Source organism: Halichoeres trimaculatus, unplaced genomic scaffold, assembly GCF_033239565.1.
Source record: "Halichoeres trimaculatus isolate MK-OKI-2021-1 unplaced genomic scaffold, fHalTri1.1 fHalTri1_scaffold_24, whole genome shotgun sequence".
Taxonomy (NCBI): Eukaryota; Metazoa; Chordata; class Actinopteri; order Labriformes; family Labridae; genus Halichoeres; species Halichoeres trimaculatus.
The window spans coordinates 7,102,762-7,129,388 of NW_027437202.1; the positions used below are offsets into that span (position 1 = coordinate 7,102,762).

General features: G+C 45.2%; 1 protein-coding gene across 2 annotated transcripts in view; it reads left to right on the forward strand.

The window, feature by feature from the left end:
• The window catches only part of nlgn4xa (neuroligin 4 X-linked a), a 49,823-nt gene that overhangs the window by 10,873 nt on the left and 12,323 nt on the right, over positions 1-26,627 (forward strand). For both annotated transcript variants that reach the window (XR_012597584.1, XM_074664328.1), the window contains exon 3: positions 10,014-10,166. Coding sequence is in view for 1 of the 2 variants with exons in the window: in XM_074664328.1 (XP_074520429.1) it covers positions 10,014-10,166 (153 nt within the window). In the remaining variant the exon portion in view is untranslated. The remainder of the gene's footprint in view (positions 1-10,013; positions 10,167-26,627) is intronic.

The window sequence follows — 26,627 nt, forward strand, 5'->3', positions numbered from 1 at the left end:
GTGTCACATTCATTTTATTTTAGTGGCGCAGGAATACGACCATTCCCGAGACTCATTCCATGGATTTGTAAACCTGAGTGTTTCCATTTCCTCTGAGCTCTCTGTTAATGTCTTATAACTTTACACAGCTCACAGGTTTTACTCTGAAGCTGGATTGGACTCTAACTCTGAGGAGCAGATAAACTTAAAGAGGGGTATGTTGCAACTCTGAGATGCAGATAAACTTAAAGAGGGGGTATGTTGCAACTCTCAGATGCAGATAAACTTAAAGAGGAGGTATGTTGCAACTCTGGGAAGCAGATGAACTTAAAGAGGGGGTATGTTGCAACTCTGAGATGCAGATAAACTTAAAGAGGGGGTATGTTGCAACTCTGAGATGCAGATAAAATCAAAGAGGGGGTATGTTGCGACTATGAGATGCAGATGAACTTAAAGAGGGGTATGTTGCAACTCTGAGATGCAGATTAACTTAAAGAGGGGGTATGTTGCTTTGCATGATTTCAAAAAACAGACTCACGGATTTCTACGAAGCCTCCTGCTCACCACTTCTTGCTTGTATTTCTCATGCAGCACCCACATTTTTCATGCTTTTTGCATTTTTTCTTTTTTAAATATCTCCCCTTATTCTACTTTTCTCAACACCAGGAGCAAACAGGGAGCAAGGCACAGATTTCAGCAGTAATGATGGTGGCAAAGATGCAGGTATTTTTCTACATTTTTTTTTTTTTGCCCCCAGAAATCAAAGCCTGACTTGTGCATGAAAGCAAACCTGCAGACTTTTCTTTTCACCCCCCTTGAAAAACTTTTAAGTGCAGCTCCTTTTTCGTTTTCTGGAGTGGATGTGAATCACGGGATCTTTTGAAGAAGGAAGGATGTCACAGAAACTCAGCTCTGCATGATATTTTTTCCTCATCTGATGAGTTAATATTTAAAAATCAATCATCCCCCTCTCCTGCCTTTCAGCGTTTCCTTTCTCGGCGAAGCATGAGCACTAACCTCGTGTCGTTTCATGACAACGGGAATCTGCTTCCTCTGAGGCTGGAGGGAAACTCTGCAACCTGTTTCTGTGCATGAAAACAACCCCGCTTTAACATTCGTTGTCCTCGCTGTGTGGAAGAATCTGAGGGGAGGAACAGATGACTGAGGGTGGAAAAAAAAAAAAAGAAGCCACCGGGGACGTTTCTGTTAAAGGGCACCATTTGTCTTCTGGAGGGAGGGACAGAAAAAGCAGTGACATTTGTGAATCACATTATTATGGGCAGTTGTTCAGGTTTTATGGATGTTTCTCTGGACAGTGATATTTGACATAATCCTCATGGCTTGACGTCGGTTTGGAGGAGAATACAGTTCATGAGAGAAAGAAGATGAGCTGAAGTGGAGATACTGAGTGTGTGCTGCTGCTGTGATGGGAAAATAAACATTAATAGATTAAGCCGAGAGCTGTGCTGAGGTGCTTATTACAGCTCTTGGTTTGTGCGTTTTGTCGCTACATTACTATTAGTGCACAGCATCACATTATCATTACTGTTCTGATCTGGGTGATCTCAGATATCTCTCCTTATGATCTGCTCCGGCTGCTCCACCTGCAGCTGTAATGAGCTGCCGCTGTGCACATCAGCTGATAATTACCTTCAGGATTGAAGGAAAGGTGCAAATGTTCGCTGTGCCGCTCATTTCGCTGGAATCTGGGTCCTGAAGAGTTTCACTTGTTCTTTTTTAACATCGAGGGAACATGAGCGGCTTAGAGAAACCTGATCTGCTGCTCTTTGGAATGTGTCTGCACTGCCTACATATCCCAGCATGCACTACTTCTTCAACAATTGTCACTTTTTTGTTCACCCATTTCCCCAGCTGTTTTGAAGGTCAAGGGAAGAGGTGAAACTGCATCTCTTAGACATGAGACGCCACTCGATTCGTGCTATGTCATCACCTCTAGACGCTCGCTGGCTGTCGTATGCAGAGCGACCATTTTTCCACTTTCAAACCGAACATTCACAGCTTCACTTCACTACGATGATGTGCATTACATGAGTGATAAGACAGCTAAGCTATGGCGACAACTTTTAATCTGAAGACGCTACAACGCAGTGAAAAAGGGACTGAAAACGCTGTAGTAAGCATGCCAGGCCTGTAGGTGGTGCTATAACTGTCTTCTCCAGAAGCAGCTTTTGGGAGATCTCCACCAAAGTGGAGTTGAACCGATCATCTGGTGTATTGGTGAATATTAAGAGCAGAAGTGGAGCAACAGATGCACATTTTGTTGAAAGACAGTCAGCAGATTCATCAGACTGAGCAGCACAAGCACAACACGGTAGTTTGCGCTGATCGTAACAGCGTTACTGTCGTCTTGTTGCATGCATTTTAGGCCATTTCCGTGTAAATGCGAGGCTGAAACGCACCAAAACTTTTGCGCTTCACCCTAAAACCATTGTCTAAGAATAGCCAGCGTTAAGCTAACGTTACAGTATTCGGAAGCTACACCAGTAGCTTCTGAGTTCTGTAACATTAGCTTATGTAGCTAACGCAGCTTCTGAATGCAACTCATTGTAGCAAAACACAGCAAAAACTTCATTCTTATCAAGTGTTTTTGTCTTATTTTTAGTAGAAAATGTCTTTTTCGACGTAATATGAGCCACATTCATCTGACCAGTCTAGAAAAACATCTTATTCAAGTTATTTAAAGACAAAAATGAGGTCTGAATCGATTGTAATAAGAGAAAATTGTGTGTATTAAGACATTATTCTAGTTTAAAGCAAATTGTTCTTGTTCCATTTGCAGATATATTTTTTAAAACTTGTTACAAACAATTCAGACCTCATTTTTTTGTCTTGAAATAATTAGAGACACAAGCTCCCCACAGTGAAGAGGGTTCCTTTTTGTTTACGTCTGCAAAAAGATGTTTTTGTTAAACTGTGGAGCAACAGGCTTTAGCTTTTGTGTGATTGTGGTTTTGTCATATTTTTCTCCCTCTTAAGTCTTTTTTATGCTGCATACATGGTTGGTTCTGCACACTCTGTCCCTCCGATGCTAAACTTAGTTCCTTTTACTTAAATAAGAAAAGAAAGACTGAACGGCAGATCTATTATCTTTCTATGTTTTTATCCTGATGTCTGCCTTTCAGAATTGAAAAATAAAGAATTTCAAAAATAAATGATTAAATAACATGATACGACAACTTTTTACCTAAAACAAGACAAAACACTTGATAAGAATTCTGTTTTTTTGCAGTGAATCTGTTTGCAGTGAGGTTGTTCAGCTGTTGCTATAGCAGCGTTAGCTAGTTCGTTATAACAAGTGATTTCTAAACACAACCAGGACGCAGATGGCCTAGCGGTTTAGGTCACGCCCCATGAGGTTCGAGTCCAGCTTGTGGCCTGTTTCCCACATGTCACTCCCCATTCAGATACAACCAACAATTCAAAACACTGCTAACATTCACGTTGGGTAGCAAAAGATTGGAAATCATTGGAAATCACTGCAAAAAAATGAAACCTTATCAAGTGTTTGTCAAGACACTTTAGCCTTTCACCAAAGGCTAAGGGATAAATTGGGATTGGCCTTGCATTTCTTCTTCTTTCTACAAGTTTTCGTGCAAGCAAGGCAAAAATGTGAGCTGATAAAGTTTGACGTCTGTCTGGCACATCAAGTCCGTCGCGTTCTGAAGAAGCGCTTTGGCAAACATGAGGCTAATATTTTGACAGACTGACGTACAAATGGGTGTAATTTTCTTTAAAGCTGCACTGTCTGCTAAGATAGGCTCCTAACTCCTACACTTCCCATGATGCAACTCGAGAGCATCTTTTAATCGACTGTCGCCACATTTTTGTTGTGATTCGAGAAGAATCCCACCGAGCTGCAGATTATTTTGTGTTTTTGTTTTAAGCTGCAAAGTTCAGCCGGTGATGAATGCGGTTGTGTTTCTGCGCAGAGATGCTGGAGTTCCTTTTTTAATCCCGCAGCTTAGCAGTTCAGTCCACATGTCCCCGTGTCCTCAAATCAACCCCAGCATGCCCGTGATGTAAAGAAACCTATGCATTTACATCATCTGAGTTTGATTCATGAGCCTCTGCCTCCTTTAAAAGCTTGACTCTCCTCCAGGTAGTCATTACACCGAAAGGGAAACACCATCCGTTATTTGATTTGCACCAAACAGATGCAACATATTCAAATTAAAGGAGCCAAATCTTAAGGAGAGAGTGTTTTGTTGTTAAGATTGATTAAACACACACCATCTGCCCTGCAGCTGCTGCAGGAAAAGACATTACCCACCTCAGAGAAGCAAAAGGTAACACAGGAATTTATGGTACAGAGCCGAGCTTTACAAAGACAGGAGATTTTCATCGTATTTCACACATAATTGAACCCTCGAAAGTCGAATTCTGTGTGCTGAAAGGGTAGATAAAGAGCATCTCTGGGCACTACCTCGCCTGGCCCGTGTTTTCAGGAAAGCAGGCAGGATCGATGCTCCCTGACTGTTCCAACATCTGCAGTGGCGATGAATTACCCTGCGTGGATCCCCTGTGGTTCCACCTCCACCTCCACCTCGGCGTCTGCTGCAGAGAAAACTCCTCGCTCACGCTTTCCCCCCGCCCCACCGCCGCTGGAAGTTTGCTCTTTAGCGTTACACCAGCTTTTGTCAGGAGAGCTGCTCACCTTGAGAGTTCTGTATGAATCAAACGTACCCTCGGATATAATTATTCAATTATGTCCCCGAACAAGAAGCGGTGAGGGCATTACGAGAATTGCTTTCTCAGATTTTACTGTAATTACTCTTCGCCTTTGAGGAGAGACAAAGCAGAACGATCGGTTTGCTGAATTTAGAGCACGCAGGGTCACTTCAGTGCTCCTTAACATGTCGGCTTTATTCTCATGGAAGAAAGTATAAGGACACGTGTGTGTGAGGAGTCTAGACGTTCAGACATAAAGTGGTGATTTGAGCTGGTTTGGATTGTGTATAGTGAACAGGTGGTCATGCTACCAACACAGGGAAGGTGAGCTGATTTCACACACACTATAAATAACAAAATTTCTCTACATTCAGCTCTAAAACATCACTTTTAATGCAGATTTAGAGAAATCTTTTTAAATGTATCTGTCAAATATTATATCTACACATTAAATGTTTAATCTTACTGTAGTAAATAAATGTCCTGATTCTTAATATTTAGTTACGTTTTTAAACATTTTGTTTTCATTCAAAATATTTAGCAAAAATTTCCACATATTAAGCAGATTTTTCAAAATATTTGTTTAAATTTCTATGGTTTTACAGTTTCATTTAGAGACGCTTTTGTCCGAAGCGACGCACAACACATGCAAGAATTTAGACAGAAGGAAAAACCTTATTCAGGTGCTGCCATTAAGTGAAAACTATTTATATTATAATTATCAATATCTTAGAATAACCTAGCCAACTGACCATGATTAATTGCTGCAACAATATACTTCAACCTTCAACAGCGTTCAGAAATAGTGCTAAAAATAAACTCAGAGCCGGGTCTGAGACCGTCTGACTCCTTCTCCCCCTTAGGACAAAGAGGAGAAGGCTCAGATTAAGTGCTTAAGTGTTCCCTGAACAGATGAGTCTTCAGACGTCTCTTAAAGTAGAAAGGGACTCTTTGGATCGTACAGAGTTACGTAATTTATTAAACTATTTGGGCACAACAGAGGAGAAGAGTCTGGCTAGAGATTCGGAGCCGTGCTGGGCTGGGAGCACCAGGCGTCTCTCACAAGCAGAGTGTAGAGGACCAGAAGGAGTGTAGACCTGCATTAGGGACTCCAGGTAGGCAAAAATATTATAATATTTGGTCAAGATTTTTTAAATCTTGAGTAACGATTTCTAAATATTTAGCTAATATGCAAATTTACACTCCCGCCCGCAGGAAGTACCACAATAAAAGTTGGAGGAAGCGATCCAGCCAAGCAGATTTGGAGAAAGTCAAACACAGTCGGCTAAATCAGCCGTTAGAAAATAAACGCACCAAGTGCTGTGATGGCGCTGTAGAAATCTTAGCTTAATATTGAGGATGTATATTTAGAAAAGTAGCTAAATATTTAGAACCAGGACATTTATTTATTACATTCAACATTTACATATATTTCACAAATATTTCTCTAAATCTGCAGAAAAAGTGATGTTTTAGAGCTAAATGCGAAGAAATGTTATCCTGAATATGTGCCCACATGGATTTCAAACATCCACATCGACTCGGAGTCCAGACCCCGCCGTCCTCCTCCACCTTTAAAAACACCCTGCACTCACCTTCCTGCGCTCCGTACTTGTTTATCTGCTGCTGACAGCTTTGAGTTTGAGCCAAATAATGACTCCGCGGCTCTCCAGAGAAAAAGGCAGCCTGTGTTTAGGCATGACAGTGGAACTGTATTGAACAGGAAGTCTGTTACTGTCTGTGCAAAGCATGCTGGGACAGACAGCGGTGTCGGCGGTTATAAGCGAGCGTCTGCACACTTCATTTCGCCTCCATTAACCGCCATTTGTGTTCATCCCGGTAATGGTAGAAAACGCTGAAAGCGATGGAAAATTCATACAGGCCCATCGAACAAGCCGCCCCCCCTCCTCGTCTTCCTCGCAGCCTTCCTCCCCCGCCTGCCTCACCCATATAAAGATGAGTAATGTGTGCAACGCCGCGCAGCCAGTGGAGGAATATATTATCCCTCCTGCCCGGGTGGCAGTGATGAATGTCTGGGACGAACTTGCTGCACAGTCACCCGGGGAGCTCCACAAGCCCGAGAGAGCACGGAAAGAGACGGGGAGAAAGCACTCGGAGCAGTTTGATTCCTTTAAAGTTTTAAGTGCACTCCACGCTGACAGGATGGGGACACGGCGCCCTGAGACCACCCTCTCTTTCCCCGCAATAAAGCAGCGCTCTAAATCTGCAGGGCGTCTCCCCCTCCCCCTGACTCCCCCGCTGCTCGACACGAAAAGGGACGGACAGCACCAGTCAATTAGCCTGTTTGTTTGATGGAGAGCCGGCTGAATAGTTTCGTCGGAGCCCACGGCGGCCTGCGGCGACCATCAGATTCAGATCAGTTAGACACTATGACAACTTAATGGCAGCGCTCTTGTTTTATGTGCAGCTGCCCCTTCAAGGTTGTTCCCTCCGCCCACGCCGTGTTCACAGGGCTGCTCTTAAAGCTGGACAGAATGACAAACAGGAAGTCATCCTCACCTACCTGTGTGTGTCATCAGCAGGCCTGTGTTTAACCCTGCAGACCTCGGGGGCGTCACGTCACATTCGTCACTCTTCTTTGTGAGAATCGAGACGATGGCGCCCGAGTCTCCGAGTTCAGCCTGTTGCGGTCCAAGAAGCCAACCCTGAATCCCTCCACCCTGCACTTGTTTGCAGGTGAGGAGTGGTGAAGGAGAAGCAGGCGCATTAGCAGAGCCGAGGCGCCCACTCAGAGCGCGGCGAGGATTAATAACCTGTCACTGTGGGCTGCTTTCCACTCCTTCGCCTCACTGTTTTCCTCTGCGGAGGTGGAGAATGATACACTCCTCCTTGCCTGGCTGTGTTGTACTTTTTTCTTGCTACGCGTCTTTCTCACTGTGCATTTCACCTCCACCCATGGCGAGTGGAAGAGGGCCAGTAATTGGTGCAGGCAAACCAATTAAAGCACCCAGGAGCTGCTTCAAATAACATTCACGTTCCTGAGCAAACACACGAGCTGCTACCTACATGTGTTCAGCCGTGCTCTCTGCTTGTAATAGCTCACAGTTGGCGTCAGTGGCAGGAAGGGTGAAAGCAGTGCATATATGATAATTAGTGTAAAAACTCTCAGACACATCTGCCAACATGTGCATGAACCCTGGAGGAAAGGGTGATGTTGCCTCTTACAGGGATTCACAAAAGGGCCGAAGGTTAACAAGCAGCCCGGAGCCGTTTGGTGAACGCACCGACTGGATTCAGACTCATGCAGCTGCAAAGAGCAGTGTTATTGATTTGTATGATGGTTGTGTCTTAGTTAGGATTACCCCAAACCTTCACCTCCACTCTCTGGGCTGAGCTGGGCCGTCTGTGGATGAAGGAGCTGGACTTTCAGGGCTGGATGCTAATCTGTGTCAAAACAGAGAGACCGAACTTTGGCTTTTTTCACCTTTCAGAGGCATGTTTGTGATTCTACGTCAGAAAATACTCGCAATACCAATTCTTTCCTGCAAAACAACAAAACTAAATTCTCTACTTCTTCTTCTTCTTCTTCTTCTTCTTCTTCTTCTTCTTCCTTTTCCTCAACCAAAACAACTGTTTTCTTCTTCTGTAAACAACAACCACCCTCTCTTTTCTTCTCTGCCTGCCTTCGAGGTGGATTTCTTTCTTTCTTTCTCTAAAAATCTGCCGTAGACAAACATTGCTGTTGGTTATGTCTGCCTCCATAAACAGGCTCACAGTAATTTAAAAAAAAGGGTTTTCTGACTTAATGAAAAGACAATGAAAGTTTCTTTAATGCAAAACAAAAAAAAAGAAAGATCTCTTCTTCTTCTTCTTCTTCTTCTTCTTCTTCTTCTTCTTCTTCTTCTTCTTTTTTTTCTTCTTCTCTTTCTTCTTCTTTTTTTTCTTCTTCTTCTTCTTCAACAAAAAAACCCACTTTCTTCTTCTACTGTAAAAACAACAACCTCCCCCTTGAAGGTATCGGTACTCAACGGTACCAATTTTCAGTACTTTTGTGTGTTTATTTGGTAAAAGATATTAACTTTTTTAGCATTAAAATCTTGAATTTTCATAATTTAACAAATTTATTTCTCAATGTATAAACTTGCAGTGCTGTGTTTAGGTCCCGCACAGAAAATCACCGACTCTTCCACTCCCTCACAGTCACAAGGATGTGTTTAGGTACCTAAACATGGTACCGTTTGGTGTTATATGAATTAGTACCTGGTACTACAGACAGAATTTTGTCGGTACCTTTAAAAGAACCAGCCTCCCTACCTCCCCCCTCTTCCTCACCTGCCTTTCTGTCCCTAAAATCTGCTGTAGACAAACATGGCCGTTCGTTATGTCTGCCCCCGTGAACAGGACCCACTGTCATGTAAACAAAAAACTCTTTTCTAACTTTTATGTGAATTATTGTTCACGTATTTTTAAGATTCTTCACAAACATGTATGAACATTAGATCTTTTTCTTACTGTTTCTGTTTGGCTAAATGCTGCCAACTTCTTCACACTGCACCTTTAAGAAAAAAACTCACCAACTTGTGATGTCACAAAGTGTATGATTCTACTTTCAAATCTGCATAAAGCAGAACTCATACAGCTGATTAAAAAAACCTTTTGCGCAGACAGAATCGACGGTCTGTAGCTGTCTGCAGTCAAAGGAAATAAATCTCAGTTGAAGCTGAAATCACAGCGTTTGAAATCTCCCCCACCAGGAGCACACAGGCCGGCCCGCTCCTCCTGTCAGTTCAATATTTTCCTCCGCGGATGCCCTCATCACAGCTGACATTTCAGAGACTTCCAAGCAGGCTGGTCGGCAGCGCCGGGGATAATGGGTTTGTTCTGCTGCTGGTTCCAGGCAAACCCAAAAAAAGCTCGCCGCGGTGCAGCGTGTCTGAGAAACACCAGGCCGCACGAGGACAACCCGGAAAGTTCTGTTAGAGAAGGATCATTTCACCCTCCTGCCTGCGAGCTTTTCCCATCTTCTCCTTCCATCTTCTCTCTTGCTCTTAATGTATAATCACCACCTACACATGTACTAATCACCCAGCTTAATCACAACTGGAGAGCCTCATAAACACAGTGTTCATCTGGGCTAATAGCGGCGTTCCCTGCTCGCTGCACGGAGAACAAATGGAGCAGCAGGAGAGGAGACAGATGTACACATGGCAGGGTTGAAGACATCTATCATTATTATGTGCTGCACTGTAAAAATGATCCATCACCAGTGGTCAAGCTTCTTTCTTTGCTGTGTCAATGCTAATAGCGTTCAGTTTCTGCAGGAACCAAAGACGCTCAAAGTTTGAAGTATTTTAACGTCTTTGTGTTTTGTTTCCTTCTCGCAGACATCCACGATGAAAACGGGTTAAAGCCGGTCATGGTTTACATCCACGGCGGCTCTTACGTGGAAGGAACGGGCAACATGATCGACGGCAGCATCCTGGCCAGCTACGGGAACGTCATCGTCATCACGATCAACTACCGGCTGGGAGTTCTGGGTGAGTTTGCAGAAGTTTGCAAAGAAAGCTCCACTTCCTGGTGTGTGTGCATGTGAGCAAACACGGCGAGGAAAGCACAGAGAGCGCAGTCTGCACGCTTTTTGTCGGCTTAAGCCTTCCAGATCCATCAGCTGCGAGCAAGCGTGTTTGTTTTGGGGGGTTTGCATGTTTCCTCTGGCTCAAGATAAGCACATGCAAATGAAACAAAAGCTTTTACATTCTTTGCCTTTTTCGATTACTTTAATCACTCGGCAGCATCAAACATGCAGCAGCCCCCCAAAAACTCCACGCTGGGAAAATTGATCTGTTGTGATCCGAGCCGGTATCTCCACCGCAGAGCCGTGCATCTGATTTAGCTCCGGTCTGTAAGATGAAAGTGGTTTCTGGCTCTCACAGGGATTCTTTATCTTGCCTTTGACATAAAGGTTTGGCTTCTGAATGTCTGTTGCCCAAGAAGTGTCTGAGCTGCGGCTGATAACATCAAAGGTTTTTTTTTTTTTTTTGGGAAGGGGGAAGAGTTTTGAAAATTCAGCCGTGAGGAGGATTTCTGTCAGAGCTTTTTCCCTCTTCTGTTAAAGTTCATGTTTGCTGGGGAGCTGAAAAACTCTTGGAAAGTCTGCTCGGTTTAATTGTCTTGTGGCGTCAGAGACAGTTACACGAACTGTTGCACGTTCCTGTTTCTCCGAGGAGTCGCGTTTTGGTCTCAACCTGGACTCAGGAAGTTGTGCATGTTTGACATTTCCTGTGAATCGATTCTTCGTCTGCAGCTGGGATTTTCAAAATGATAAACACAGACTGGTGCAAAGAGACTTTCACACACACACGTTGAACACCCTGTGAGTCAGCCTACTTTATTTAGCCTCACCTTTATAAACAGATCTGCCTAATTGGTGCAGCAAGCGAAGTTGGTCCCTCTGGGGCAGATTTGTAAGCCTGTGTCAGAGCTGCAACATTTTGCATCAGAGCGCCGGGATATTTATAGACGCAGAAGCGGCATCAACTTCATTTTCAAGTCGTCCTGATGTGGGGCGACTTAAGGAGCGTGTTGTCTGAGAAGTGAAGGAAGTGAGAGTCCTCGGCTTCACACTGTGAGAGGAAATGTTGCGTCAGAGCTGCAGAGATGGAGGTAGCAGCGTGATGCCGCTGGAAGCTCGGCGTCGATCTGGACACATTTTACACCTTCAGCTTCTGAGTCTTTGTTTCAACCACAGCAAACCTCTGCGTCTGTGTGGTCTGAGCCTCTGGATTCAGATTCCTCTGGTGTGCTTCTTCTTCTTCTTTCTGCATCTGGTTCATTCACGCTCCGTCCAGCCTCACTGCTCGGCTCTGCTCTGCTTACCATTTGTTATAAGGCCGAGCAGCTGTCTGCACCAGTCACTATATTTAGTTGCTTGAGAGCCGAGGGGGAAGAGGTGTGTGTGGAGGAGAAAGCACTGCAGAGAGGAGGGGGGAAAAAGAGTGAGAATGCAGATGAGGGATGCAGACAGCGAGAGGAGAAGGAGCAGACAGAGTGACAATGGAGGAACGGGGATCTTGTTAGGCTGCAGGTTTTTGATGTTTGGGGAAAAACACACTCACACACCCGTCTCCAAATCACGGTGTGTGTCTGTGACAGTGTTCCAGCTCCACTAATTGACACACAGTAGATTCACTGAGTGCTCAGATTTAATTCTGCTGCAGTCACAGTCGTGGGAGGGAAGTCATCTGTGCACAGAGAAGTGACAAAAGTGGGAAACCAAAACAGCCCCGAGAGGAGACGATGCAGACGCGAGCAGACGCAGGCAGACTCAGTAATACGTCTCTACCATTTCCATCCCGATTAAAGACGCTTTCACCTCTTCCTTCATGGTGTTTGTTACTCTTTATTACAGCTTCGCTCATGATTTCCACAGATTCTCTGCAGATTCTTCTGTGGAGTGTCGAAACCATTCTTTGCAGGATTGCACAGGAGGTGTTATTTACCTTGATAACACTTAAGAGAGGAGCTGCTTCTCAAAAAGACTCACTTATTTTATCTGACTGAAAGAAAAGAAGCAGAGCATGCATCAAATTATTCCTCTTACAGGTGCAAACACGAAGGCTTTTAAACTGAAGGAGCCACAAAAGCTTCGTAATCTTGAGTTTTGTTGTTGCATACCTCGACTCTCTCAGTTCCCTAATGCACGCTTTGTGACGAGTAACCAAAGTCTCACCACTTTCAGGTCTATTCAGAAGCTTTCTTATCAAAAAGCATCCATTCATCCTGCGGTGACACTGCTGAATTTTAGATAACGTCCTGAAAAGCAGCACAGCTGCGAGGATTTTGAGGTTTGCACTTGAAAAGATTCAAGCAGGAACCTCCAGCTGCTGCAGGGAGGATGCTAACATGCTCAATGCGGGCTGTTCTGGAGGAAGAACGGTGCAGAGATTTAAGAAGGAGGTGATGTGGTCTGGTTTCTTCATTTGTTGTAACCTAAGAGAATTTTATGATAATCCAAATGAAAAGAAAAAAGGCCCGAGTACACTTCCCTGTGGAACACCGTTCCTCTCTGACAAGTGGCAACCTCAGGTATAAGAAAAGGAGACAATGCAGAAGTGCATGCTCGCCCTATCAGAGGCGCATCTCAGGGTCATGTGACCGACAGGCGCCCTATAGCTGTACGCAAAGCCCTTGCCACAACCAATATGGCCACTATAGCCAGTGTGCCTCATTTTCCGTTTCAGAAACAGACGGGTGATGTCAGGAGACTACGTCCATGTTTTATACAGTCTATGGTCTGATTGATAAGCATCCATCCTGTCGTCTTTATTCTTCTGCCGCTCTTTGTTGGGGAAAACAGGGAGCTGAAAAACTTGTGGAAAGTCTGCTCGGTCTGAGACGTAGCTTTTAGAGATGAGTGTGAACTGTGCAGCAGAAACACAAAGACTAATTGTTGCATCAGCTTTGGTGGAATGTTACTGAGCCGAGAAGCTGCATTTGAACGCACCACTGCGTAGGGATTTGTACCTTTCACATCTGAAACGATACGGTACCGATGCCAAGTCCCTGGCAATCGGTGCGGCACTCAACAGTTCGGTACTGTATTAATATTAATTTGTTTAATATTGAAATGTTTTTTTTTCTTCAATTGAACATATTTATCTTTCAATGTATAACCTTACAATGTTGGGTTCATGTCCAGTATGGAAAATCTCCTACTCTTCCACTCCCTCACAGTCACAGGGATGCATTTAGGTACCTAAACATGGTACCTTTTGGTTTTGTCTGTTCTGATGTCGTTGGGCACTTCCTGTTTTGGCCTGTAGGGGGAGTTTGTTGCATGCAGCCTGTCATTACATGATTGAATGAAAGCCAGCAACAAGCCTGTGTTTTCTTTTCTCCATCTTTTCCCCCTTTATAGAATAGGATAGAATAGAAATACTTTATTTATCCCCAAGGGGAAATTCAGGAGTCACGGCAGCATTTAAGAAAACAAAAGTAAGAAAGTGTATAGAAAGTGCGAAAAGGTCCACAAGAAAATAGATGACGACAGCATCTATCACTGAAATATCACTGAAGACATAAAAAGTTTGGTGTCCATGACCAACAATGAGCCATACAAAGTAATGATCCACTCCAAATACAAAGATGACAAAAAAGAGATGAAAAAATGACAAGAAACAGACAAAGAAGAGAGAGTTGCTGCAACAGACAGCTACTTGGGCAGCGCCTAGCAACGGAAGAGTACAGGGGTGTAACAATGTTTTTTCTTATCTAAAACATTTTTGGTGATCCAAGTGAAAAGAAAAAAGACCCGAGAACACTTCCCTGTGGAACTCCATGCTTTAAAAGCATGTGTCTCTGCCTCACAAACATCCATCCTGTCGTCTTTTCTTCTCCTGCCGCTCCCTCCCGCTGGGCTCAGTTTATCCTCCTCAAAGGATGGAGCAGAAAATCTTGGCAGACCTCCTCGGTGACAGCACAGCTATTTTTGTGACCTTCCCCAGTTGCAAACAAAAGCCCGACTTCTTTTCAACAACATGGCTCCAGGTTTTGGGCAGCCTGAGGGTCACCGGTGAGCACAGATTTGGGCTGCAGCAGCGGGGGAGGCAGAAGGGGGGAGGAGGTCTCTTGGATAACACTGAGAGCCATCTGGCCTCAGGAAGCTGTCACACGAGCCGGAGTGACGGTGAGCTTCATTACACCGCTCTGGGATCTGTCAGCCGCACATGGCTCTCTCCATTTTCTCTCCTCCTAGCCCCCCGCCGTCCAGCGTGGCCGGACGTGAGGAGACTGGTGATGTGCGCCTGATGGAGACGTGCTGCTGCTGCTCTGCTCTCTGTTTGCTGCGGAGCAGTGGGGGAGAAAAAACCTGCAACCCCAATTTACCCAGCGTTTTACTCTCTATTGACTCCACGCAGACACACCTGTGCCCTTCAGGACGGAGAGTCGCTTTAATCCGCCATTTCATCCAGTCTATTTCAACCCTCTGTTGCCCTTACTCTGATTCATCTTCACGATCACCTTGCCTTGCCAGAAATCGCAGGTTTGTGCTGCAAAACTAAACAGAAGCATCAGCGTGTGGGAGCGTCTCAGGCGTCATGTTTTTTACATCACACCTAGCCTTCGAACAGCCGTCAGAGCGTGGTGGAGGAAGATGATTTCCTGCCACGTCGCTAGCCTTGCTCACGTCAGGGTGTAAACTGCTTGTTTAGTAAAGACTCTGAGTCTCAGTTTTACTGTAAACAGCATCTCTCTGCTTCCCTCTGGTGGCTGCAGACGTATAAGTCGCAGCTTTAAGGGACAAACTGTTTTATTTGTTCCTGTCTCCTCTGTTTTTCTCTGTATCAGTCTGTTTTTATTCCTAGCCAGAGGACAGGTACTCAGCGTCCTCCTTCATGACTCCTCCTCGGCTCTGCAAGGACAGCCGTGGCCAAGAGGAGGTCATTACAGCTCCAGAGTTCCTCGCCCCCAGCGATGGGGAGACGGCGGCACATGATGAGCGAGAAGGAAATGTGCCATCTCCATCTCAGAGCGCCCGTCAGTGGCAGATACCCACTCCAGCGGTGAGTCAGGGGGTGAAGAGATGCCTCCTGACATCACACAGAAAGGCAGAGAGGGCGGCAGCTGCAGCTCAGAAGGGGAAGGGAAAAAAGAAAAGCGTGCTTTTCGTCTTGGCTGGCACACATGACGAGGAGGAGGAGGAGGAGGAGGAGGAGGAGGTTGGTGAGCCGAGTCATCTGTCGCTTTGGCAAAACAGTCATTAACATGACAAATGGTGCTCTGTGTGTCACTGCCTCCGTCCTGACTAATCAGCTCTGTCCACGAGATCCCATCTCCTCCACCATCGATTCAGGCCTCACCTACTTTCTCCAGCAGCTCTCAAAGTTTACCCCACACAACCCTTTTCGTCGGTTTTCCGAGCAGCCCTGCCTCTTAAAGGTCAGCGTCGTCGTCGCCCTTTGCTGAGCCTTCGCTGTGATTCCAAACACAAACTTGAGAACATTGATATTCATGCTGAAGCTGTGTGAGCTGTGTGAGCTGTGTGAGCTGTGCATTTGGAGGTAAAAGTGTTGTTTGCTTCGACGTGTGCAGAATGCAACAGATGCTCTGGAGTACTGGAGGCCTGAAAAGGTCCCAGATGGTTTTTCCCAGGGAGGAGGTGAGCGCCAACCTGCACACCGGCTGATATCATGTCAGAAAGTTGAACAGTGTTTAAAATGAGCTTTCAGACAGCCACTGAGTAAACCTCCGTGATCCAAAGGATGGTTGTTTTCAGTCGCCCCCTGATGACAGATGATTGCGCACTCCCCTTCGTATTCTCTCAGAGAATATGTTAGTTGATTGTGATATGCTTTCCTTTGACTGAACGCTCTTCTCGGCGAAGGAAAGTCAAGATAATTGCACTCTGAAAAATGAATTTTCAGTGATTACAGTGCTGAGATGGCGGCTCATTCTGCACGAATTGAAAAGCAGCTCAGCAGGTCTGACGGATAATGAAAGGGAACGGAAAATAACTCATTCAGACGGACACTTTGACAAAACAAAACATTAAAAAAAAAACCCACAAACATCTAAATCAGGGAGGGCTAAGTGAGGCAGAATGACAGCAAAGATGGCTGCATTAGCTTTTAATCTGTGATAAGTGCGTGTCAGAGCGGGTGTCTTCACCGCTTTAGCAGTTTCACTCAATCATGTGAAATCAGCACAGTCCATTTCCCATAGTTCCTCCTGGGAGTGACTCACTTCCTGCGACCTCGTCGCATTTCTCTCCAGTCACAGCGGCGGATCAGGACGATTTCGCTCAGATTCTCACATGCAATTTTGCAGAATGCCCCGTGTTTGTTAACATAATGGGACGACGATTTAGAGTCTGCTGCAGAGAGCGCGGCATGTGGGAGAGACTCTACCTCCAGAAATCTGCATCGTCTTCCTACGAATTTGCACGTTCTGTAAACACAAGCCTGATAAAAATCTTAAGACCAGCTGAAAGATTTCTAGATTTAACTTTTGCACATTTGGATCTTAATGAGGTTTTAAGTAGAGCTACAATATGCAAAAGCAAGAAGGAGGAGTGTGACAAAAAGCACTTGATGCCAGTGTTTCCAGCAAGATCAAACATTTTTCCACCTTTGTCTAAACGGGCAGTTTTGTGGCGTTGAAGGAGACGAGGTCTTTGAATTCCTGCAGATGTCGTCTGATGGTTATTGCGCTGCAGTCGGCTCCAGTCAGGGCCTTAATCTGATCCTCCGGCTCAGCACAGGTGTAATTTTTTGGGTCTACCTTTGACTTTTTGTCCCATGATGCTCAGGATCTTTCAAAAGATGGGTCTTCTTTCTAAATGTGCAAAATGCATATTCTAGCAATTTTTCGACTGGTCTTACGTGCAGAATCCTGACGGAGGTGAGCCTCCTGCAGACGGATTAATGTCGAGACTGGATGTTTCTGGGTTATGTGAGTGGAGGAGCTCATCTCTGGCGCGCTCATTAGCATTCAGACGGGTTAATTAGGGAGAGGAGAAGCAGCAGCCGCCTCCACGCTTGTGTCTTCAGAACATCAAAGCGCTGTTGGCCCGCTCGGTGGTCGGCCATCTCACTCTTCTCCGTCTCTGCCCTCAAGTTGTTGAGCGACATCGCTCTTTAATCAGCGCCGCATCTGGGGAGCGCTCTGCCCCTCAGATATCATGCAAATCAGCTCGCCCGCTCTGCCGTTCGCTGGAGCCTGATGAGGCCTGATGCGCGCTGGTGGTCCGCCGCTCCGCTGGAACACTAGCGCGGTTACGTAACAGCGTGTTTGTGGAGGCCTGAGCCGAGCGCTTGCTTCTCTCGGCGGTCTCTGAGGAACACAAAGTTTACCTCTGAACTCCCAATTCAGTTCTGGCAAGAATGGAGCTGTTTGTGTGGGTTTCCAGATGGATGCAGTTGGAAAGTGATCGCTTCTCTTGGCTCATGAGGCTTCTGTGGGCGTACACGGAGGTCACTGAGCGTGTTACTCACGGCTCTGCAAAGTCTCGGTAGCCTAGACGAACAATCAGAGTCTGTGACCTCTGCTGGTGACAGATCTGAGCCGTGCTGCTGCGTTTTAATCTCCTGGAAAATAGCGATTACTAAATCCTGAAGACAGGAGGCACGTGCTGTCGTCAAATGTCAGAATAACAGCTCAGGAAACGTCAAATCTGACATTTGCTGTTGTAGTTTAGATCTGAGCAACATTTCCACCAGATCTCCACAGGAGCCGCCACGCTGCGTCTCGTGACATGCACAGTTCATCAGTTATCATTTAATCCCCGTCCACCCTCCCCTCCTCCCTTCTGTCTTTCTTATTTCCATTCCTCCTCCACCTTAACGCCGCATACGCCAGCCTGCAGATAAGAGAACTTTAATAATATCCTCCGATGGCAGCGCTCTCCTTTCTGCAGGTGTAAAGAGGAGCCGTCTTTGATGTATTAACTGTCTGCCAGAGTTGAATGAAAGTATACTGAGCCTTTGTGCAGACAGCCTGCTCTTCAGCTGTAATAGAGAGCAAGTGTGATTTTAAGCCTCACAATGACAGGTGTGTATTCACACACACCTTTGAGTCATCTGGAACAAAGCTGTTAAAGGAGTCGACTCACTCCGGCGCTCTGCACGCTTCCTTATTGTTGCTTTTACCTCGGTTGTCATTCAGATTCCAGGGCCGGGCCCAAACCGAGCGGATGAAAGTGCTTTGAAGATTAACTTCTGATGTGACATATTGACTGTAATGTCTGGATAATTGCTGAGCGGTGACACAAACAGCAGAAATCTAAATATGGAAGACAAAGGTTGGAGGAAAGAATACTTCTTTTCATTTTGATGCAATCAAAGCGAAGCAAAGCGGCGCAGCTGTGTCACTGATGAGAGCTCACGAAAAATACTCCAGGGTTCGGCCACATGGTGGGAATATTTCTGATCATTCCTCTTTGAGTGGGTGTTTGTTTTCTGCCCGGGATGTGCAAAACACACTCCGGTGACGTGCAGCAAAGTGGCATCAGGTAAAAGGAGGTGCCTCTGCACTACGTCGTTTCTGAAACATTTTTATTCATTAACTGCAGCTGAAGTTTCCTGTTTTTGTTGCAGGAACATAAATGTACATGATTAATGTTCGTCTGACTCACTTATCCCCAGACAACAACAGCAAGAAGACAAAGAAGTCAGACTTTGTTAATCCTTGAGGGGACATTCACATTTTTCTCCGTTATTAAACATGCTGCAGAAAGCGGAGTGCACCCACTCTCAGGAGCAGGATCCTCTAACCGGATGTCTCAGCGACCCCGTCCCTATGCCTGAGATCATCTGCATGAGATGAGTGATGTCCTGTTCTTGCTTAGCACCCAGAGGAGATCACCTGTCACCCTGCTGCTCTTCACCGCGTTCATGTGAGATAATTACACGAGCAGCCAGATAGACTCGGTGGAAATGCTCCTCAGTCATCCCGTCTGTAAAGGGCGAGATGCTGCTGCAGATTCTTCTATGTAACCTTTGAATCAGCGGTTTATCACGGCTGGAGCACATTTTACAGAGAAGTGTGAGCATGAGGAAGATTTCATGTTAAGACACTGAAAAAACTGAACCCTTTCAAGTAATTTAAAGACAGCAAGTTAAAAAAATCTGCCACTGCAACAAGAGAAAAGTTACTTCTGATGTTAGCTACGTTAGCCATGTCTGTGAAAAGCATGATGCTACTCTGCCTTCTAGTATTCCCTCTGTTGCTGGGTTAGCATGGCTAGCTAGTCCATCTTATTGGAGACAGATCTTATGTTTCCAAAAACGATAGATCGAAGGACAGGTCGATGTCGTCACTTCTTGGAACCAGCATGTTGTCCTCACCTTGTGGAAAACATCCGGCCTTGCACCAGTTAGCAATGACATGCTACAGGCTGCTTACAAGTGATTTTACCTGTAGACAATGCAGCCATGGTTACATGTAGGATCTCCAGACAAACACAGGAGAAAAAGTAGTAAAAATGTCGCTGAAGACAAAACCAGTTTGGTGTCCAAGACCAGCAGTCTGTTCAGACTCTGTCCCCCTGGATCCTGTCTGCTCACAGCAGGTGAAGCTCTTCCAATGTGGCGTTGCTGTCAGGTGTTAGCTCTGTTAGCCATATCTACAAATAGCATGATGGTTTCTGCCTTCTGGTATTCCCTATGTTGCTGGGTTAGCATGGCTAGCTAGTCCATCTTGTTGGAGATAGATCTTACGTTCCCAATAACGATGTATGGAAGGACAGGGCCATGTCGTCACTACTTAGCTCACTCCTTCTCCTCACCTTGTGGGAAACATCTGGCCTTGCACCAGTTAGCAATGACGTGATTCAGGCTGCTAACAGCTGATTTCACATGTAAACAATGCAGCCATGGTTACATGTAGGATCTCCAGACAAACACAGGAGCAAAAGTAGAAAAATAGCACTCAAGACAAAACCAGTTTGGTGTCCATGACCAACAAGTGAGCCGTACAAAAAAAAAGATGATCAAAAAGACATGAAAAAATTACACCTCTCTCTTAATTGTGTCATCTGCATGTAAAGAAAACTGTCGTTAATGTTGCCTTAGAGGTGAATTAGCTATAAAACAGGACCCAGTACTGACCCTTGTGGGACACCTCTGTCTTCAGTAACCTTCAGGGAGGACACCGTTTCTAACATCTGATGCCTGCAGCTGGAGGTGCTCTCCCTCAGGCTCCTCTTCCCTCTTCACAAAGAGGATTAGCGGCCTCCCTGACGAGCTTGTATGTTTGCTCTGTATTGATTTCTTATGTAACGTTCCTCTGTTCTCTGGCAATTTGGCACGATGTCTGAGGTGATGGAACACGGCCCAAAAGAGCGTCAAGTCAGGACGCAAACGCCGCTCTGTCATCAGTGGCCTCAGGAGCCGATCTAATATGTTATCACAGGTATTGATCGTTTATTATATAGAATTTCTCCACTCAGCCTCCTCATAAAGCTGTCAGGGCTCCAACACGACAGCACTGCAATTTGATTTGGGTGCTCCAGAGCTGCTGGGGCGGTGTTAAAACAGCTCCGCATAGCCAATAAAACGCCAGCTAATGCTTGGTTGAACAGAGAGTCTGCTGGCGCTCGGTGTCCCCTTGTTTTAGTGGTGGAGGTCAGTTTTTCTCATCTTCCTCCTGATTGATTTTTCTGAAGTTGGAGTGAGCATCAGAGCGAGCGGAGTGTTTTACGGTGAAGTTTGACGGTAGATACCAGCAGCTGAGCAGAGGTTCCTCCAGCTGACGTCGTTATTTTCTTTTTCTGATCCCAGACTTTGAGGGCGAAGCTCCCCTCCATCCCTCCATCCCTCCTCTCTGTCTGCTCCCAGAGCTGCTTGTTCTCCTTTTTATGGTCACCTCCATCAGTCAGCCTGACGGCTCTGCAGCAGTCTGACCAAGAATGGTAAGGTCACAATATGGAGGCAGTGAGCTGTTGAAGATCACCGCTGCAAGAAAAATACATTAAAACCTCGAGAGCTGACTTTGATGATTACCTTTCAGCGGCGCCTCTGCATTTATGCAAGATTTGTTACGACTAAATGTTACAGTGCATGATGAAAGAGTGATTCTGAAAGAGTTAGCAAGCATTATGTAACATAATTTAACCAAAATAATACAACTGCAGCAGATTTGTGTGTGTGTGTGTGTGTGTGTGTGTGTGTGTTTCTGTTTCCAACAAAGGAGCAGCTTCATCACAGAGGGATTAAAATCTGACTTTTCGTGGAGATAAAACTCCAATATTTACAAACTGATTAGTTTCCTTCTCTGAGAGATTACCTGCAAAATCTTTCTGCAGGGTTGCATCAGCGCAGAGTTGGGAAAACGCACGGCGACATCGTCTTTGATTTATTATTCATGCAGATTCTCGGCGCAGGTGAAACGAAGCGTCGTCTCTGTTGGGTTGTTGTGTTTGCTGAAGCATTGTCAGCCTGCTGGTTCATGTGTGTGTGTGTGTGTGGAGGTTGACCTGCTAGACCCTGATGGATTTGATAGCCCCGCTCGAGGAGGACAGATGGTGTGTGGTGAGGTGACAGTGAGTGTGTGTGAGAGGGCAGCTGATGAACAAGGGGATTTAATGCCTTGTGACCCAGATCCAGCCTGAGCGGTGGTGTGTGTCCAGTGTTCTGGGCTGTGCTACGGTGTGTGTGTGTGTGTGTGTGTGAGTGTGAACACTTTGTCCTCCTGGTTTAAACCTCTTCAACATGAACAGAGAACGACTGATGTTGAATTTTTATTGCTTCCTGTCGACTTAAAGCAGAAGTGCTCAAACTTTTTTAAAGTCTGCCTCTAGTGGACGCTCAGGAAACTGTGGTAGCCTCAAAATTTCAGCCCCTACAGGGAGGAGATGACAGCAAGTGTTGGAGTTACTCCCCCTCCATCACTGTCACCCCGCTGTCCCCCACCTGGACGAGCTGTCACTCAGTCGGAGATCCCCCGTCCGGCCCTCCATTACCTCCCTGCATCCCTCCTCGCCACAGTCGGCGGATTTGCCGCACACAGACTTGATACCTATGACAGCTCTGTCACACATCGTACACCCGGTAATATGTGGGAGAAGGGCTCTGAGGAGGGGCCGTGGACAGTCGGGGTCAGAGCAGGAGGCTTGTTAAACCTTCACTGCCAGGTCTGAAAGGTTTTTTTTTCCTAGGATGACGCCACCTGCAAGAAATGCACCAACCTAAGAAATGAAAGAATCGCCGCCTCCTCTTTAAAGACAGAATTATATCATCTGCATATCGAGATACCTGAAGTCCTCCTCTAAGTCAAAAGACGTATTCAAACAGGATGATGTCAAATGATTTCTTCACTCTGTGTTCAGCCAGAGCTGTGGCCCTGCCCCAGGCCGCCGTCATGCAGGAACGTCAAGAAGAAAAAAATAACAGCAGGAAGCGGAAGCAGCCCTGACTCCCTCTGACACACGGTCCGAGTTTGACGACTGGGCTGACATTTATGAAGTGACAAAGAGTCGGGGACGTACGCCTCGGGATCTCGGCGTCACACTCTGCAGAGGAATGTGACAGATTCAGTTTGTTTTCAAGGTGCCTGGATTGAACTGATGTTTCTGACACTGTGGGTTTGGACATCAGAAACACACACTGCTGTGTCACAGGCCCAGTGTGTGAGATTACATCAGGGTTAAACATCTGAAACTCTAGCTCTCTTCATGCTCTTTCTCAGTTTGGAGATGAGAGTTTTCTTCCCCTCTTTTTGTTTTTGTTTTAAAGATGCTATGAGGAGGATCTGTTTTAATTGGACTCCATCGCCACCTTCTGGCCCGGAGTCTCACATACACTGTCGTAAAGACTTCCAGCGAGGTGTGTGTTTGTTTAAGAATTTAAGTTTGGAGTTAGTCACGTGTCAACAAGCAAACTTTGTAGTAGCCGGCTATATGTAGTGCTATCGGCAGCCAGGTATCTGTAGGCTAACATGACAACAAGCAAACACTGTCAGTTTGTAAGTAGTTTAGGTTAAAAGACAAGTACAACACCACCCTCTTTCTATTTTTTATTTTTTTCAAGTTAAAATTAATTAAGGGGGGGGGGTCATACCTGTTTTTTTTTCAAAAAGTGTAGGGTGTCTTTTTTTGTGTGTGAGAAAAAAAATATGAGGTTTTTTTTTTTACCTTTTTCATAAGTTGTACTTGTTTTGTTTTGTTTTTTAAAAAAGAGGTGATGTCATAAATAAAAAAAAAAAATATATATATATATATATATATATATATATATATATATATATATATATATATATATATATATATATATATATTTTTTTTTTTTTTTTTTTTTTAAGAAAGGAGGACATACTTTTAAAAACAAAAAAAAAGTTTAAAAAAAAGTTTTAATTGTTCAAAAAAAATAGGGGTTGGGAAGATGTCTTTTATTTATTTATTTATTTAAAAAAAAAGTGAAGGTATCTTACTTATTTTTTAATAAAAGAAAATAACTGGAGTTGGGCAGTTTGACTTTCTTAAGTCATTCTTGTTTTTTTTTTTGTTTTTTTTAAAAAAGTAATAAAAAAGGAGGGGGGATGTAGTACATTGTTTTTTTGTTTTTTTTTTTTTAAAAAAGGGGAGGATATACTTTAAAAAAAAAAAGATGGTAAGGATTTTTTTTTTTAATAGTGCTTGTTTTTTTTAAAAAAATGGGGGGTAAGATGTTAGACTTGTTTTAAGGATATTGTACTCAACGTACAAGCTCCTCCCCTCTTTTTTTCATAAAAGTATGACTTGAAAAAAATAAAGTTCGACATCCTCCCCTCTTTTTGTTGTTAAACTGAGCATGGTCCCCCTAAGGCCCCTCACCCTGTGTGTCCCCGGTAATTAGATTAATTGCAGATTTATTTTGGAGTATGCACAGCTAAATATAACCTGCACCGTCCACCTGTGTCAGGATGCATTTGCTGCGTTCTGATTCAAAGCTCCTGAGAGCCTGCAGCTACGTGTGGGGACGCTTTGGATCACAGACGCCTTTTTGGACCAGTTGTCCTCTCCGGTTGGCTTCATTCCTGCAGGTTCGCCTTCACTGCTTCCTCCAGTTTGAGTAGGAAAAATCAGAGAGCTGGCTTTGAGAGGTCCTGGATTTGAGTTTGTGATGGAGGTGAGTCAGATGTCAGAGCTGCTTACCGTGTTTCAGTGAAGGACCTGTCATTACATGCACATCCAGAGTTAATGAGACATCCAAAGTTGTGTACAGTCACATGCTTTGTTTACTCGCGTGCAGTAACGGCGCCCCCTCCCCCTGCTCAGACTGCCTGCAGTGTGCACGGCTGCTTGTGCCCGTGAATTGTTTGTGCAGTTCTGCAAGCTGTGCAAATGTCTCCCTGCGGATGTCAAATAGATTCTAATTAGCTCTGCAGAATTTAATGAACAGACGCCGGTGGATCACTGGGGTAGCGCCCCGGCTGAATGGATATGTAACCAATCGCGCTTTTCCACAGTTGAGAGGGGCTCTGCTGCAGCACAGTCCCTCCCTGGCACCGTCCCACTCCTGTTTTTCTCCCCCTGTACGTCGATGGCTTTCACTCTGCGGATTCATCCCAGGGAGCTTTCTGCCGAGGGCGACCTGGAGTTGGCAGGAAGCTTGTTTAACTCATTTCACTGTTTTTCAATCAGTACATGTGTAAATGTTTGCTTTCTGCTTTTTCTTGCACTTGATTTTCCCTTGATTCAACCTGTTTTTAGCTCTTGATTTAATCAGAAGGCAAAGTGCAGTGGACACAAACTATCCCACCATCTGCTGAAGCTTTTCAAAGTGAGGAGTTTATCAAATTAGGATGAAAATGCTCCCAAATGACTGTGTGGATACTTTTACTGTAAACTACTGCAGTGCAGACGTGCCACAAAGCGGTTTATTAGCTCGTATCAGGGAGAAACACCTCCACACTTTGTTGCTTCTTCCTCCCGCTGCAGCATCACGGTGATGCACTCAAGCTGTCAGTACTCTGCTCACACTTCAGCTGTCACTGTCCTTACACTGTTGCCGTACTGTCACTTCTTATTTACAGCTGCTGATGCTCATATAGCAGCTCATATGTCCCCCCTTGGGGCCCCGTGTGCAGCTTCAAGGGAAGAAAGCAAGTCCTCCTTCAACCCCTCTCATGCAGGAGGCGACTAGACGTGGGTTTTAAACAGCTGTTTGTGCAGACAGCGAGGAAATAAACAAGATCAAACTCTGATTGTTTACCAGTAGCATCTGAAGCTGGAGGTTTGGTGACCTGATGTCCAGGATTGCACCGTCTCTTCCTGTAAAAACAGCTGCTTATCTCCTCACAAAGCCCCACCATGAAGAACATGACTGATGACATTACTGTGAGCTCACGCTAATGAGTTCCTGGGATTCTGGGAGGTGAGGAGAACCTGCTGCAGCATCTGTGTTAATGATGATAGCAGAGACATGACACCTCCTCAGAAACTCCCTTAAATCTATCCGTGGAGACAGGCCGGAGCCCAGCCAACCACAGCTAATCTGCAGATTAAGGTTGAAAAAGACAAGTTGCAGAAGAACGTCCACATTTGTCTTTTTCAGTCGTCAGAACGACGTCACTCTTGGTGTGACACATCGCTGTGCTGTCACGCTGCAGGATGTGACCCTCAGATGCCTCGGCGTGGGCTGACGTGCTCTGACAGCCGTGGTGTGTTTGTGTTTTTTTTTCCCAGGAGAGGTTATGTTTAACACCAGGCGTTTCCTGTTTGTGCTTCAAAGCTTCGGCCTAATTACAGCGCCGAGCCGGGAGTCTTCCCTTCACCTTCCCTCATCCCTGTGACTCCGCTCCCAGCCGCAGCGAGAACGAACGAGCTCAGCTGACCTTGTTGAGCTTATCCCAAACCGTTGCCTTCCCATCATTCCCTCTGATAATTAACATTTCATCTGGGACCCGCGGGACAGATTATCTTGTGGACAGAGAGCACAATTAAGAACTATTACTGTCATGTTGTCAGCGTGCCCGGCCTCTCTGCATTGGGGAGGATGATAAAAGACCTGCTGCTTCCCTCTCTGCAGAAACGTGAAGATTATTTTCTGCTTCCTCTTTGCGACACATTTGCAAAACAGACTCTTGGCTGTTCCTGTCACAACTGATTTATTGGAAACTCAAACAAGCTTGGACTCAGATGTTTCTGAGGAGCTCTACTCTGAAGTCCTGAAGGACCAGATTCTTGAGCTCAGATGTTGTTGCAAAGACTCATAAATGGAAAAACATGGATGCACTTAAAAGCTGGGATTCTTTGGATGCTCTGGTCTTGGATTAAATATTCAAAATCAACTGTTTAAATATGACAAAAGCTTTTTTCCTGTGGGATAAATATCACTGTGGGGCTTTTTGGTGATTTGTAACAGTTGCAGAGGTTGTTTGTGATCGTAATCCCGTGCAAATCTGCTGTGTCTGTAAATGGTGAAGACATAATGATCCACTTTTTGGCAAAACAAAGAGATCACAGGGTCACTCTCCAACATGTGGGACTCATTCCTGAACCCCTGAGAAGGTAAAACCAGCCC